Source organism: Epinephelus moara, chromosome 18 (assembly GCF_006386435.1).
Source record: "Epinephelus moara isolate mb chromosome 18, YSFRI_EMoa_1.0, whole genome shotgun sequence".
Classification (NCBI taxonomy): Eukaryota; Metazoa; Chordata; class Actinopteri; order Perciformes; family Serranidae; genus Epinephelus; species Epinephelus moara.
This window is the reverse complement of record NC_065523.1, coordinates 22,738,471-22,755,898: the sequence shown is the minus strand read 5'-3', so window position 1 is coordinate 22,755,898 and position 17,428 is coordinate 22,738,471. Positions and strand designations below refer to the sequence as shown.

The following is a 17,428-nucleotide window of genomic DNA, read 5'->3' as shown; positions in this document are numbered from 1 at the left end:
TGAGATGTTATACACCTTTATGTGATAAGCCACGCCCTCCGCAATATTCATTGCCTTATAGAAGCTCAGTTTTAGTAAGTTTTCCAACTTTTGCCAAGAGGGGACTTTAGATATTGGTCCCTAGATTATGTTCACCCAGTTTCATGCAGATCGGTCAAACTTCCTAGGATGAGATCGATTTGAAGTGTTTTTCAAAAAATTCAAAATGGCGGAAAATCTGTATAACTGCAAGTTATGGGTTCTTGGGGCAAATTTGTTCCTCACGAGGAGAGGTATCTCTGTGCAAAGTTTCATGTCTCTACGACATACGGGGCATGAGATATGCCCATTCAAAGTTTGCAATTTCAATCGGTTGCTATAGCGCCCCCTTTGGCCAATTGATGTAAATATTGCTTCATTCGCATCCTCCCATGACCCTCTACCACTGTGCCAAATTTCACATGGATTGACCAAGTCAGTGAGGAGAAAAACGTGGAAGAGACACACAGACACACCCACAGACAGAGTTTTCGTCATGGATAAGATAAATAAAAATATACCAGTGCTGTTGTCTGTGAGTTGTCAATGACGTCCAACCCACCAAATCATAGAGAATGCAGTGATGAGTAAGCGACTTTGTGTTTGTAATAAAACGTAGAGATGCAAGGTAGACTGAGTCAAGGCTACGTATAATGGAGGAGGTTACATGGGTGTACGATATGTGACCGTAATCAATGAAGCTCTTGCACCGTCTCCACTGTGGAGGAAGCATGCGTACGCATAACGGTATTGTCATGTCTTCGTGCTTTCTCGTCTGAATGTGTTGTACATTATCTGTTTTCTATCTTCTTTTGATTAGTGGCGATCATGTTGTCCTCTATACTATGTGATGTATTGTTTTGCATTTTATTCTAGGCATGTAAACAACATGTACTCGACATGTAACATTGCTACCTTCTTGTGAAAAGGAAAAATTTATCTCAATGGATTTTTATCTGGTTAAATAATTCCAGTGGCACACTAGATGTGTTCAAACTAATTTATTTTCATACAGCATGTTCTAGATAATAACTCATAAACTTTCACAGAATATGAAAAATAACTACACATAAAGAAATACACATCCTGACATACAACAGGAGCTCTATGTATAAATAAATGTTCACCGCTCCATTATGAAGCTAACAGCCAGCACATTAAGAGCTCACACATTATGGAATATGTTTGATGTCACACTTTACTGTTTCTGGTTTTGCTTGTTGTTTTGTTCTCATTGTGTTTTGTGGACAATTGTCCTGATTTCCTGATGGCGTTGAACCATCTATCATAGTGAAGATTCTCGTCGCTGATGAGATTATGTCTCCATTGCTCTGTTGTTCAGCCACAGACTGAGGGGAAACGCATTATTATATGGAGGACAGCATTCACACAAATGCGTTTTCAGATTGTAGGTGAATTCGTTAAGACAGAGATTAAGATGTATTGAGACTACTCACCTCATCTATGAGGGGAAACCAGACCACTTTGTTCGTAAATGGCTTGCAAACTGGCGATGAGGAACTTTTTGTCTTTACCCTCCTGTATACAGCAACCAGAAAAAATTAATTAAGATCAATATCAACATACGGTGTCAACGATTTTTAGACATGCTGATAAATATTTAAACAACTATTTGATGGATTTCCATGAAATTTGGTAAAAACATTCACAGTATCCAGACACTGTTTTGGTGATTTTGACATTTGTGTTTTTCCATGACATGACCATCTCCTGATTTTTCCTCTGGCGCCACCATAAGTCAACGTTTTCACATATCTATTGAAATATCTCAGTCTATAGGCCCGTTTCCACTAAAGAAGTTCCTGGTACTATTTGGGGGGCAGGAACTACTACAGGAACGTCCTCTCGCTCGGCCCTCTCAACCGCCGTGTCTCCACTGAGAGAGCGGAGTAGGAGGAAGGTTCCTGTAAAGTTACCAGGCTCTGTATGTGACGTAATCGTTGCACGACCATTTTGACCAGGGCGACATAGGGGCGTAGGGATGCCGTTAGCCGTTAGTGGTGTCTGTAATAACTCCGGTCACGGTCCGTGAAAAAAATATTTTTTTCCAGCGGATATCTTAGTTACAACATGATTGAGCTAACTGGAGTAGTTTCATGTCGTATCCGACAACGGGAGGCTTTTAACAGATCACGTCCTGATGTTAGCTTTGCTGCTGCTGTTAGCTGTCCCTGTCAGCTGATGCTTTCTAGACATCGTGATTTCCCAAAACTGAATAAATACCACACACAGCAACACAAAACTGCTTTGCAAGCTCAATCATGTTGTAACTAAGATATCCGCTGGAAAAAATATTTTTTCACGGACCGTTTATTGAGTTATTACAGACACCGCTAACAGCTAACGGTTAGCCCAGCTAATCTACGATAACCATGTTATTAATTACAAAACGTCACATCCCGCCTTGAGTATATTCAATCAGCACCAAGTAATCCCCAAGCCCCAGCCAGGAGTTTCTCTGGGCTGTTCTGAGTGCCTACTACGAGGCAGGGACTTGTTTAGCCCCTGTAAAAGTTCCGGAGCTCTGTCCTTCGGGGGTGGTTCCTGCGGTGGAGACACGCACCAACGGCCCCGGCCCCGTAAAATTACCCCGAATTTCCTGTGGTGGAAACGGGCCTTATATGGATTACCACTGACTTTGGTCAGACATCAGTGACTCCCCCCTGTCCTCCTCTGTCCTCTCCTCATTATTCAGAGACATGGTGCCTCTCTTCATTTTTATGCTGATGACACACAGATGTACCTGCCCGTTAGATCCACAGACCCTGGAATCATGCGTTCACTCAGTGACTGCTTTACTGATGTTGAAACCTGGATGTCAAAAAATTCTCTTCAGCTATACTTGGTCATAACAGAAACTGTTGTCATCGGACCCCAGCATGTTACACAACAAATTCTGCCTTTGGCTCGTCCCCTATTGGATTCCATCAAACCTGTTGCAAGAAATCTTGGGAGTCTGGTTTGACAGCAATTTAAGTTTTGAGCAGCATATCACAAAGCTTGTGCAGTCATGTTTCCATGTTCTTAGAAATATTTCAAAAGTATGATCATCTTAACTTTTAACACCGACACTGAGACAATTTTACATGCCTTCTTCTCTTCACAACTGCAACAGCCTCTTTGCTTGCTTGAATCAAAAATCTATGAATCGACTCCAGACTGTACAGAATTCAGCTGTCAGGCTTTTAACCAAAATCACGAGACATGATCACATCGCTCATGTTTTAGCCTCTTTACACTGGCTCCCAGTATGTTTTAGATTTTAGGATTTTACTGATTACTTTTAAGGCTCTTCATAGTCTTTCTCACAGCAATATCTCTGACTCTTAGTGTCATGCATACAAGGATGTACTTTGAGGCCCTTGAGCAGAGGTGTTTGTTCCAGAGGTCAAGCTGAAAATGAAAGGGGACAGAGCGTTTGCTGACAGGGCCCCGAGGCTCTGGAGCAGTCTGCCCGAGGTAATCAGGTCGGCTGAGTCAGTGATCTCTTTTAAGTCCCTTCTTAAAACATCCTTTCACCTGAGAGCATTTGCTGATTTTACTTGAGTTTTGACTTCATTTAACCTGTCTTTTATTTCCTCAGTTTTTATACACTAAAGTGTTTTATCCATTCTTTTAAAAGGTGTTGTTTTCATGTCTTGTCTGTTTTAATTATTGACATGACTCTGTTTTGAAAAGCATTTTATGAATTAAGATTATTGCTAAAATACCTGCAGAACTAATCACATTTCCATCTGAGCTGTAAATTGTGTTTAACAGCAAAAAGCAAATGCTAGCATGCTAAAGATGGTAGACATTTCAAACATTACACCTCATACGCATCAGCATGTTAGCATTGTTATTATAAGCATGCTGACATTAGCATTTAGCGTAAGTGCATCGACATAGATCCACTAGTATATAGACTCCTCGCCTTGTTTAGAAAAATGCGTACATTTTCAACTTGCTTTTCTAACCGGCTGATGATTCTCCTTTGGCCATCAACAACTTGAGTGTGAAAATATATCACCATTCTGAAAAAAACAGAAAGCATAATGCATCAAATTTAAATTTACAGAGCAGTATTCAGGTACTGAATTTGTACTCACAAATGTTTCAAGAGAGCAAACAGCATTCCCACCACAAGACAGTCAAAAGTGACCCTATGGTGCATCTTAATGTTAAGTTCTCTCCTTGGAGAAATTTGTACTCTGCTAGCAGCACGAAATAGAAAATTAAATTGATAGCAGTTATGAAATAATAACATCATAACGTCACCACTCACAGGAGGACTCCACTGGCGAGGAATAAGAACAGTGGGTTCTCCACCAGAGAGTTGTAGGCCCAGCTGAGCCATGACAGGATCGGGTGGGCGTTCTCCAGCTCCCGTGCCCACAGCTGTCCTGACTGAAACATTGTGGTGAGATTCCTGAAAGGGCCGCATCCTGACGAGGGTTTAATCCTGCGGGCATCATACAGATCAGATGGATTTTTGAAGATACAGTGCAGTTTGTAAGTGTTTGGAGGGTAACACCTTTTCAAATTCAAGCACACTGGATTTAAAGATTTCCAAAGACACCATGTTAGCTGGGATTAATCTATATTTCTCATAATGTGAACAGATCAGTGACATCAGTGACCTTGTGAAGGCCTCCTCAGAGGTTAAATTTCTGGGTTTCCACACCAGTTTGTCAGACTAGTTCCAGCCTAGTCAGACAAGCATGAACTGATGAAGCCTCTTGGATAAGAGGTGAAACGTCTTCTAAGACAAAACTAAGTCCAGTTGCGTTCGATTCAACTGCCTTGAGATAACTATGACCTGAATAAATGAGAATATCCACAGGCAAATAAGCATATTTCCAAAATGTCAAACTACTCCTTTTCAAATGGGTCTGAAATATACAGTTGCTTTTTAAAAGAGTAATTTCCTGTTAAAGCTTGGCGATATAGTTTCAAGCAAACATTATTCTAACAGATATGAATAGCTTCTTTGCATATGACATCATTGCCTACATCACTGCATTGTCTAGATGGAGGGCAGGCAACTGGAGGCAAACACTGCCAATACTGGGAAAATGCCTATGATTTGCACTGTTTTTAAGTCATGAAAATAGTAAAGGGTAAAGGAGAGAAGTAAAAAACAAAGCAGCAGCAGATGTGGATCAAAACCTCCATCTTCAGTCTGGAGGAGCTCAGTCAACTAATTTGAAATATAAATGTTCACTTTAAAGGTAAGATTAGTGTCTGGTGAAACTTGTAGGACTCCCTGAAACTAAAACTGGATAGTGTACTCTTTAACGTCATGGTCATTGTCCTATTTTAACACACATGTACACGTACAGTGGTAATTTGCTTGGCGCACAATGACAGACTATTATTGTGTCCAAAACATGTTTTTAAAAAGCATTGCATATCTAAGGTTGTGAAATTCTCGTGTGCCGTTCGGTGGGGAAACTGCTTGTTAGCATCATAGTAAATAAAACAGGGGATGTTGTTTGTCGTACTCACGTCCAAATTGTGTAAGTGACAGACACGGCAGCACCGAGAAACGAGGGGAAGCACAAAAGACAGATGAACAGTGTCGTCATCTGACTGGCCCTCCAAGGCTTTCTGGACGCCTGACAGTTGAGCATTAGGCTGCTCTGTGGGAGAAACCAGAGGAGGAATGTGAAGTTTGTTGTGCACCTCAGAGTATAAACACATTGTGTGACACCTTCTGTACCGACCTTCTTCATGTAAAATAGCACAAACAGCTTTATGATCTGGACGGCAGGAAGTAGTGGAGCAAACAGCACCCCGAGCCTGGGAAGAACTGAACACCATTAATGTTCAATCCACTTTTTTTTGGTTGAATATGTGATTGATTTTAAGGATGTGATGTAATATTATGTCATTACCAAGTAAGGGTTTGTCCGTATATGAGTTCCAGCACATTACGAGCAATGTCAAACACTGGCATTCTGTTCCTTCTCAGCACTTTCTTGGAGAAGAGCCTATGAGGGAAGATGCTTAATTTAACTGAGTGATTTTATTAACAGCAAACAACAGAATCAAGTCACATGATTCGTGGTTATAAAACGCCAACTTGCCTCCACAGGAACTCTCCCAAAAAAGTGTAAAGCACAGTGAAGACAAAGTCCATCAGGAGCAGGCGATACAGCTCTTGCCCCACAAAGCTCTCCCAACACTGAGGACCACAGAAACATTAATGTACACATCAATTCAGTAGGGATCAATAGCAGCAAACACAAAATCAGGAGGCATGTCTGCGCATTTTAGGAATGATCAACATCACACAATTAAGTGTTGCTCCAAAACTATAGTTATGAGAAGGTGTAAATGTGAGGATTCTTGTAACCTGCAGACCACAACTTTCTGGTTCCACAGCAATTCTCCCGAGCCAACGGAAACACAGCACTCCAACAATGCTGACCTTCAACAGCAGGTTCCTGAGGAAATAAGGAGGAGATTTTATATTTATGATGAAAAGTAATATTTTAAAGAAAAAGGGGAAAATTGATTATTATCCAGAAATGCCACCAGAATGCCACACAGCTTCACAAGTCCCCCTCCACCCAAAAATGTAGTGGATGATGGCTCTCTTGGGTTTTTCAAACTAGAAGGTTGTTTTCATTCCAACTATTTTGGGAGCCAGTCATGCTTCATTATGAAAATGACATAAGTGTAATGTGGAAACTTGAAACCTCCTCCTGACAACAGACTTGAGAACAGACTTTTCAGTGAAGCCAGATACATCTTGTGTCCAGCAGTTCACTGTGGGAGTATTGGTAGATATAATTTAAATAATTTTCAATAAGGTAATTGAACTGATGACTGAGTCTTAAAACATGTCCATTTGGCTCGTGGGTGTACTGCTAAATTCATGGAAACAACACTGGAGACGTCTTCTGGCAGTGAAATGACATCTGTGACAGTGTGTTGTGAGATAAACCTGCACATTATACAGCGGCCTTTTATTGTGACCATCCCTGGCACACCTGTGTCGTATGATGCTGTTTAATCAGCATGTTGATATGCCACACCTGTCAGGTGGATGGATTATCTTGGAAAAGGAGAAGTGCTTACTAACATGGATTCTAACAAATTTGTGACCAAAATTTAAGAGAGAAATGTATAAATGTTGATATCTTTAACTTAAACTGGTGAAAAAATGGGAGCAAAAACGAAAGTACGTTAGGACTGCTACAAAACCAGATTTTCACTACATGATTATCGTGACCAAAAGAGTTCATAATAAAGATGTTATCGTGCTATGTATAGAAAATCTGAAAAAATGAATAAGCTATCAATCAAATTCATCTTTAACTTTGTTTATTGTGCTTTTTTGTTGGCAATGAATTAAACTCAAAATACGCCTGTAGGGAGGTGAAGAGAGTGTCTGTAACCATAACTGTACAAACACGTACAAAAAGAACTGTTACACTGAATGGATATAATGAAAAGGCAACCAGATGGCACTGGAAGAGGGAGACAACGCAAGAAATTATTTACGAGGCACTTGATTATTTACACAGTATTATCATATGTGTGTTATCAATATGATATCAATATTTTATTTTCAGGCAACACGGTTATCGTCAATAGTGGTATGTTGTGACATTAGACTGTATAAAATAATGGACGTGGCTGCTGTGATGTCGCCCATTGCTTTGTGGAGTCCCGTTTTGAAGCTTTGAGTTCAGAATTTCGGCCAATGCCATCTTAGTTTTTGGAGCCAGAAGTGACCATATTTGGACGAGAGGGTGGAGCTGTATTAGCGAGAGGTGACTCAGACTGTCTGTCACTCAAGCTGCCCGCTGTTAATCATGCGTAACTTCAAGCCTTAATAAAATTTAAACAGGTGAGTTAAATAAAAATTCACCACATGTACAGTTGTCGTGAATGTTGAAATAAGCCACAGAGACCAAAACCTTTTTTTCGTACCAGGCTGAGAACACGTTTATTTCTGATGTAAAGATGGGCATTTTAACATGGCCGTCAATGGGGACTGACTGGCTGGAGGCTGGAGCCAACCTCAATGGGCCACTCAAGAGACTGCAGTTTTGGGCACTTGGTGCTGGCTTCATTTTTTCAACCTTTGAGGCTGCCGCTTAATCACACTGCTCACATCGTGCATTGTGCATCAAACCTGATTTTTCCACCTCAGAAACATAGCTAAGGTGCGACCATTTCTAATAAATTGATTCACGCTTTTATTTCAAGCCGCCTCAACTACTAAAATGCACTTTTTACTGGCCTCCCGAAAAACCTTATCATCAGGCCAGTCTTAGCTGCTCTGAACTGGCTTCCTGTTACATTTAGAATTGATTTTAAGGTCCTCCTCCTTGTTTACAAAGCCCTACATGGGCTAGGATGGAGCTACATCGCTGCTGTTGGTTTATTGGAGGTTCCCAACAACAGCCAGAAGAAGATCGGGGATGCAGCCTTTGTCAATTACGCCCCAAAGCTATGGAACACACTACAGTACCTATAGATATCAGGGAAGCTAGCTCGCTAAATATTTTTAAAAGAAAGCTAAAAACATATCTGTTCACTTCAGCCTTTAACTAGCTCTGACTTTCCTGATACAGGTCAGAAACTTTCTTTTTCAACTTCACACTGCTGCAACTTCTTTTAAAACTCTTAAAATTTTACTTGATTTTATGAATAGGTTAACAGCTCTAGGATTTTATGAATCTGTTCTGTTTTATGTTCATTATATCTATTTTCACGTGAAGCAGTCAGTGCTTATACTCCCCTAATTGTATTTCTTGTATGAAAGGTGCTATATAAATAAATTTTATTATTATTATTATTATTATTATTATTATTATTATTATTATTAGTATTAGTAGTAGTAGTAGTAGTAGTAGTAGTATTAGTATTATCCTAAATTATGTTTGCCCTATGCTTTAACACATCTAGATTTGTTATATACTGTATGCTTCTATGTGATGTCACAGTTCTTCTTCTCACCTGAAGATGGAGACATAGACACGAACACTGGGTGAGTCGTGTTTCTCTATCCAGGCACACAGGTTGAAGAGGCCGGGGAATAACAGGTTAATGCCAGACACCACTGCAGACAAGAGCAGCAGCTCAGTTTCTTTGAAAGGAGTCTGCTTAATGACAGCCTGTGAGTGGACGGACAAATGACAATGAGTGAGGGCTGGAGCCTAACACCTCATGATCATAAATGCTACTACTTCCACACCTGCTTTTCCAAATGTTTGCTGTGGAAAAGCTCTATGAATATGATTCATTTGGACATGAGAAAGACACAAGAGAGCTCCGATTCAGGTTATCAAGGCTTATTCACAAAGCAAAATATCAGGTCTTAGAAAGTGAGTAAAAGAGTGGTGATCAAGCCATCACTGGCTGACACATCTGATTTAAAATAAGGAAGAAGCCTATCTTGCTCTCAACATCACTGCCAATAGCACGAGGCTCTTGTGTGTTTAGTATCTTTGTGGGCAAAGTTTAACATGCATATTTATTTGCACAACAGGAAATCACGTGAAATATGCATGTTTGTGTCAGGGAAATACAACCTAGCATCTTAATTTGGTCCCCTCAGTATTTTTACCAGCTGATAAAAGTTGGCATGTCAGGTGGGGTTGCGAAACACAGTGTTAAACACACTCCTCCTCCAGTATCTCATTTAGGATCAGTTTTGTGATTCTCACACATTGCAGTTTTGTAAGACACCAAGAGACAAAAAAAATGATGTGTTGAACTTCTACCAGGAAAGAAAAAGGAGAAGTAAATTAACTGTGGTGGGAAGGTGCTTCTTGATCAGAGCTATTTTTGTTGCAGTCTTGAGAAAATGTCACACAGGCCCTATAGCTGCTCAGTGTGCATGAAATCTGTCATGTCTGGCTACACAGCAGTAGCTGTTTCCTCTAACCTCTGACAGGTAGTGGACTCCTATGGCGCCCAGGAAGATGCTGGCCAGGCATATAGTCCACGCCACCAGGTGCACCATAAGGCGGCCGAGTCGCTGCATGCAGCTCTTTTTATCTTCTCCGCTGATCATCTCAGACAGCAGCTCCTGTTGGAAAAGTTTGTAAGGTCAAGCCAGAAGCATTAAATGATCTTCACAATGAGCTGGAGCTGCGATAAGCACTGCTATTGATTATATTTAGAGCAGGGGATTTAAAATATTTTATACTGTTTCTCCTATTCTGCTTTATAAAATATAGAACTGAGAATTTCTAAAAATAAATTGACCACACAAGCAGAGTGTTTTTCATAGTGTTTGGAGCAGGCAGCCACCACAGCCAAGATGTTCACCACTGTGTGAGACAGTGAGGGCCAGAGCGAGCTTGATGTTATCAAAAGCAAGGCAAGAAGTATGGCGTGCAACCGAACACACACTACTACACAGAGCTGCCTCAACGCCTGTACGTCACAGCCTGCAAAACAGCTCTGCTCCAAGTGCCTTATAAGTGAACCAAATCCGGACATCTGCAATCAAATTAGTTTGAAATGTGAAAGACAAAAGTACCCAGAATTTGCATCTATACAAACTCTTTTCTGCGTAAGGAAACTTTTACGGCTGCATTCATCTTGGTTTCCATAGTGACAGTGAATAAAGAAGGCTGCGCTGATGCTGTGAAAATTAAATTATATGTAACTTTTTTCAACTCATTTTCAGTTCTTATTTATAAAATGCTAGAAATATGGAGATAACAAACATTAAATAATATGTTTAGGTAAAATTGTAACTCTGGAAGGTTGACTTCCTCTTTGGGCAGAGATGTTATGACAAAGGAATGGCTAACTTTTCACACATGTGTAGACTGAATGTCTGGCTATTTGTACTCAGATGTCAAATAAGATCTTAAAAAAAAAATCTACTGAGAAGTCTGAAAATTTGAATCTGGAATAGTATGGGATTTTAAAATGGCAAATATGTAGGATCCCTGCATGTTTTGATTGGTTCACACTGATGTTTCCATCTGAAATGTAGAATCATCATCTCGGCCTCTTAACTAAGTTTGTATCTACATTGAAAATGAGTTTTGCACTTAGTGAGTCAAATTTAACATTGCTGCGTACTTTGAGCTGAGTGCTGATTTTCTCAGACTGCAGTCTCACGGACGTCTTCTTGCTGACTTTAAAGTCCCAGCAGCAGAAAACCTTTACAGCCAGATTCCCGTTGGACTTGAGGACTTGAAAACTTCTCCCGAAGGACTTGGACATGCTGCAGGAGAACGATATAACCATGAAATACACCTGATGAAGAGGAGTAAAATTAAATTAATGCATAAGTAGTTCACTTATTGTCCAACCTGTACACCAGGATGATGCAGATGAAGAAGGCAGTGATGGTGATGGTAAAGAAATAGGCTGCAGGTATGCTGTATGGCACTATGTGGGGCTTATCGGCATCACACACTGGCAGATCAGGCGAGTCAGCGGTGGAGTCAGCAGCTCGACACGTTTTGAGGACGGTGTTAGTGTAGTAGCCGTAAAACATCACACTCTGAGAGAAGTAGCCCTGTCAGAGACAAAGACTTGATTCAGTAGAGTACCACAGACATAACCATGCACAGGCAGGTCACTAAATTTAGTTTTATAACTAGGTTGGGGAACAAAGACCACGCCTCGAACACATCCCATTTCTGCCCAAAAGTATTTAAACACACCTGATGCATTCTCTTTCCCTTTGACACATTTCTCACATCCCACCCACCCAATCCTATCTTGCTACTCTTACATCTTTTTCTCTGCTCCTTTCTGCATACAGGAACCAGTTGGGGCTCTATCCGAAGCCGAGCTCATGAAGAGACAACTCCCCCACTCAGTCTCACTCCCGGGATCCCTCCTGTGTTCCTGCCTTTGACTCAACACGTTCATCACCATGCTCGCCAGCTACCCAGAAACCCAGCCTTCATCCCTCAACTCCCAACCCTCAGTCTTCCATCCCTTCATCCCTCAACCCTCATACCCTCATTCCTCACTCGACATCCCTTGATCCTTACCCTGTCATCCCTCATCTATTCGACCCTCAAACCTTCATCCCTCATCCCTCATTCCTTCATCCCTCATCAATTCGACTCTCAACCCTTCATCCCATCGGCCCCAAATCTCCAGGAGGTGTTCAACTGGGTTGAGATCTAGTGACCACGGAGGCTGTAGTATATGATTCACTACATGATCACTAAAAGTAGAAATATGTTAAGGTGTGGGTGTATAGTTGTATAAAGCGTTTACACTAAACTAAAACAAGATCAGAAATGAGGCATTTAAAGAGCCATGAGGGTGGCAGAGTGTCCAAGGTTAAGGTCCCTTGCAGAATATTCCATGTATAAGGAGCACTGTAAGAGAACGACATTCTTCCTAGTTCAGATCTGATTGAGGGAATGTGAAGCAACAACCTGTTCTGTGACCGAGCACCGAGATTATGTAAGGTCAGAGTTAAAAGGGATGAAATATAGGCTGGAAGCATCTGCATCAAAGCTTTACAAATGAACAAATACCAATGCTGTTCCCGCCTCACAGCCAAATGTGGCCAGCCAACCTTTCGGTAAAGGTGGCAGTCCGGAGTCATCAGAATCCAGGACTCGGGCATGGGTTTGGGTTTTGGTTTAGTACTTATTAATTCTTTCTATTCGTACATACACACTCCCACATACACATCCATGTTACCCCAGTAACTTTTACATTTATACTTGAGTTGTGGCATTAGCTCATCGGCAGCAGGATAGATCTATACGTTGCTGAATATGTTTACTCGAACTGTTCAAGTTGGGTTTTTTTGCAGAGCTGATTGCTGTTCCATTGTTATCTGTTGTGTTTGTAGTAAAGAAATGACTCCCATCAGGATAGAAATGTTTCATCACAGGATCAAGGTGATCACTTAATTGATTTTTAGCAACCCCTCCCACTAAGGAGACAAGCAGAACCAAACCATGCCAGCAAAATACCCCCCACAGCATAACAGAGCTGACAGAGCCTCTCACTGTACCGGGGTTAAACATTCAAACCTGTTCCGTTCTCTTGCTGTACTCCACCCGTGTACTTGCCCACTTCAACAATGTGGTGGATGACTCATTAAACCATATCACTTTTCCCCCACATCACTGTCGACCAGTGCCTATGGTTTTCACACCACTAAACTGTCATATGTGCATTTATCTTTGTGGCGAGGGGTTTTTGCACATGTCATGTCCTGCATTGTTATTCTCGGTCACCTGAGGATGTGATGCTCTTCTGCTTTTTCTTTCAGTTCACACTAATATATGACAGTCATCAGATGTGTCCACCACAGTTTCCTACCCTATTTACTGCTGTGTTTTCCATAGCTGTCACTTTAGTCACTGTTTCTGTTGAAACACTAGCAGCCAGCCTGCCATCAGTGCACCAACAATGAACACTCTTTCAAAGTCACAGATCTTTTTCTCTTGCCAGCTTGTTACGGCATTTTTACACATGCCATAGAGCCATGGATAGATGACTGAACAGGCCTACTGGGTACAGGCCCAGGGGCCTAAAGTGTCAGAGCCCGTCTGCCATGCTTTCATTTGTAAATTATTATTTAAATTAACATGTACCTACCAGGAAGGGACTCAAAATGACCCCAAAAAGATGCAAATGAACAACAAAGACACACAAAAGTATTACAAAAAGAGGCAAAACAACCACAGAGACACAAAATGACCAAAAAAAAACACAAAATTACTTCAAAGAGACAAAAATAACTAAAAACCTCACAAAAAGAGAGGTGGTGGGGCCTTTAGCATACCTGTGCCTAGGGGCCCATTGTCTCATGATCCGCCCATGCACAGAGAATGATTGGATGTTAAGTGCTTAACTGTACCATGCAGTAAACCTGTGTGGAAGCATCTGCATTCTTTACATTCCTCTACTTATTTACTCAGGTTTATCCTTAAATTTGTCACCAGTCTGTTTGTGTGATGTATCTTACCGTGCCTGTGAGAAGCTCAAGGCCAGTGAAAGTGTCGAAATGAGAATCATGATGAGGAGGAGGGTTAACGGCTTGAGGGAAGACCAGGAACAGGCCGTTAATGACAAAGAGAAGGAGGTTAAAGAGCAGGAGGGTCCGGAGAAACAGGAAGTAGGAAAGCACCCCGGTTCCGAAACGTCCACTCAGTCTCTTCAAGGGTGAATGCCACAGCTTGAGGGAAGTGAGGACGGGGAGGCAGCTGAACAGGCAGTGACGCCAACTCTGAGGGGAGAAAGACAAGAGTGATAAACACAAACAAAAATGGTTTATGTCTTATGTAGCCCACTGTTTGTACTCACCCTCAAAATGTACACCTTAAGACGACTGTTGCATGGAATATTTCTGCTGATGAGCGAACTCTCGGCTACGTCACTGAAAGCAAGTCGCCTTATAAAAGATAGATGAGGGAGTTATCATCGTGCCAGTGGCAATAGTTTGCAGGCCATTCAGTGTTTTCAGTGCCACGTGTACCTGACTTCCATCTTGTCTGCCAGGCTGATCGGCGTGGCTCGCAGCTTTCGCATTCCCTCACTCACTGAGAGGCCTCGGAGGCTGGACACCAACTGCTCCGTCTTGTTTTCTGTGAATCAAAAATTATTCATTGATTCATTTTCCATAATCGCTTATCCTGTTAGGGGTCACAGGGGGCCTGGAGCCTTTTCCAGCTGACATTGGGCAAGAGGCGGGGTACACCCTGGACAGGTCGCCAGACTGTCATAGGGTTGACACACAACCATTTACGCTCACATTACGGCCAATTTAGAGTCACCAATTAATCTAGCCTGCATGTCTTTGGATTGTGGGAAGGAAACCCATGCTGATGTGGGGAGAACATACAAACGCAGCACAGAAGGGTTTCCCCACCTTGGGGTTCAAATCAGGAACCCTCTTGCAGTGGGGCGACAATGCTAACCACTGCACCACTGTGCTGCACTCAGCCAAATTATTGATGCATTCAGAGACGACTTGCTGCAGCCAACACTGAAAAGCAGTAAGGCTTTAAGCAACAGCATTAGGTTTCTGTTCACCTTCAGTGTTGATTTCTTCCATCTCTGCCTGAACAAATTCGTTATGGTTTGGTCTAGAGGAGTCAGAAGAATCCTGGGAGGAGGTCTGGTGTTGCTGTAGGCGAGATGAGTCTCTGGCACGCTTGGGAATTACTGCAGCAGAATGTATCCCTGTGTGGACAAGGAAAGGCCAACTTAATAGGTCAACTGAATGTTGTCAACAAACAGACAGTAGAGGAGGGTTTCATCTCACCAGCAGTGCGACTGGGCATGGAGGAGAGGACCTTTCGGGTAGCAGCCGACCAATGATGCCTCTGTAGAGAGTTTATTTGCTTTCTGTCAACGGTCTCATCTCTCATTTGGCCAATTGCAGTAAACTCTGCATTTGTACCCGTGCATTCCTTAAAAACGTCCATCTGTAGGGTTTCAGGACACCACTGGGTGCTGGCTGCTGGCTCTCCAACAAGCTGGAAGGAGTCCTGACGTGGCTGACTCTCTCCCACACACCTGGGGGAGAGTGATTACCATCAGAGGAAAAGATGACCCAAAGGCCTTGGTGTGAATACCCTCCTTACAGCAGCAAGGAAATTAGACTTGCCGCATCCTAAATACATCATTTTGCCAATCGTGATTCACCAAAGATTTGTGAATTGTAAAACACTTTTCCCACCATGTGTCACCCAAAGCTTTCCAGTTCCAGGCCTAAAAAATAACACTAAGTACATGCAAATGTGCTTCAAACACTGACAATGTTCTCTCCGAGCACTTGACAGGAGCTTCAACAAACATCAAGAAAGTAAAGTATGAACACAATGTGATGAAAGAAACTTAGCCCATCATCAGTGGTGATTTAAAGCCCAACCGAGCAGAAAGACACAGAGGAAGTGACGGTCAGGTACAACTAAACAATGAAAAGTAAATGAAATCTCAAATTAAGTCTTTAAGAGAACTTACTCAAAGTCAGAGTCAGAGTCAGAGTCCGATTCATGATGAATGTTGACACTGTAAGCCATGGTCTTTGATGATCTCTTTACTGCAAACACACAGCTCCCAGCGGCTCATGCGCCCTCAGTCAAACAGTGGACCACAGAGATGTGGGTTATCTCTCACATTGTAGCAGTCTATTCTTGAATAATTTTCAAAACACATCAGACAGACTTCCTCTCGCTCTCACACTCTCTCCCTTGCAGCACAGCTGCGCCTCATTTGCATTTGGGTGCAAAGTTATCTGTCTGCATCAGTGTGATCAGCACCAGTGCAATCAGTTAAGTGTCTCTGACATGTCGGGTGCTGGAGCTCATAGAGACGTTGTAAATATTATATGATGAATAAATGAATATCTGATATTTCATACTGATCGGAAAAGTTTACTGCAGGTGTCAGTATGATAGTGCGTGTCTTGAAGCTGTTTGCAATTAGATTTAGTATTTACTGCCCCTCAGTGGTCACAATGACGAACTGCAACACTGCATTACATTTGTCAAACTAGTTTATTAAACTAGCAGCAATGTTGAAGAAACTACAAGTCCAGTTAGAAATGATCACTGACTATGAATCCAGGAGGTTCCATTTTTTCAGATGGATCAGAGGGAAATAAATCAAAATATAACTTTACATTAGAAAATACTATTGAAGAAAACGCTTAATATAATTACCGAGGGATGGAAATACATGCATGTGCCTCTTTCTGGTTGGTACCAAACATGTTATTTGAGTAACATTTTGCAGGCCAGGGGGCTCTTAGATGGAAAAAGCTGGCTGGAATAAAAAGTTTGGTTTTGTTTGCTTTTTTTTATTATTTCTAAGTAATTAATGCCATTACTAAATTAAAATTGGCTGAAGAAGAAGAAGAACAAAGAAGAAATGTCAAATACACACAGGCCTGAGATACACACACATGCACAAACAGTATACATGCATTAAATGCAGAGATGTCAGAACAAGAGGGCTGCCTTTGACAGATGCCCTGAGCAGTTGGGGGTTTAGTGCCTTGCTCAGGGTCACCTCAACGGTGCCGGCAGAAGGCACCTCTCCAGCTACCAGTCCACGCTCCACTTATTCCTAACCCTGTGGATTGAGCTACTGCTGCTGCAAACTATAGTATTATAGCCTGTTTTATTGTATGTTTATGCAAAGACACTAATATCAGTTGAGTATTATTTGTGCTTGGAAAACAAAAATCAAAAGCTGCACGAGAGAGACATGGATTTAGGGGATGGGGGCTGACAATACTTATGTATAAGGCCCAGAATTTGGTGCTACGCCCTGGATTTAAGCCCTGCATGCCTAAATCAGTAAGTATATTTATGCTGATTATTATTATTAGAGGTACAACTGATGGTATTAAGTGGATATGAATACTATTGACTTATGTTAATAGTAAGCCTATCTGCTTTTAAAATCTAATATTGATATGTTTTTCTGGCTTTTT

At 41.6% G+C, this 17,428-nt stretch overlaps 1 protein-coding gene across 1 annotated transcript; it reads right to left on the bottom strand.

The window, feature by feature from the left end:
• Window positions 1-1,127: 1,127 nt before the first annotated feature.
• On the bottom strand, window positions 1,128-16,106 carry LOC126405385 (transmembrane channel-like protein 6). The gene is made up of 19 exons (XM_050069099.1): window positions 15,952-16,106; window positions 15,251-15,504; window positions 15,019-15,168; window positions 14,462-14,570; window positions 14,290-14,377; window positions 13,952-14,212; window positions 11,313-11,521; window positions 11,080-11,224; window positions 9,926-10,069; window positions 8,995-9,152; window positions 6,377-6,467; window positions 6,108-6,205; window positions 5,916-6,011; window positions 5,745-5,820; window positions 5,527-5,660; window positions 4,304-4,480; window positions 3,974-4,052; window positions 1,476-1,557; window positions 1,128-1,367 (listed from the first exon to the last, which is right to left on the bottom strand). The coding sequence occupies exons 1-18, from the start codon at window positions 16,008-16,010 to the stop codon at window positions 1,477-1,479; spliced, it is 2,409 nt and encodes an 802-aa protein (XP_049925056.1). The 5' UTR covers window positions 16,011-16,106; the 3' UTR covers window positions 1,128-1,367; window position 1,476.
• Window positions 16,107-17,428: the final 1,322 nt, after the last annotated feature.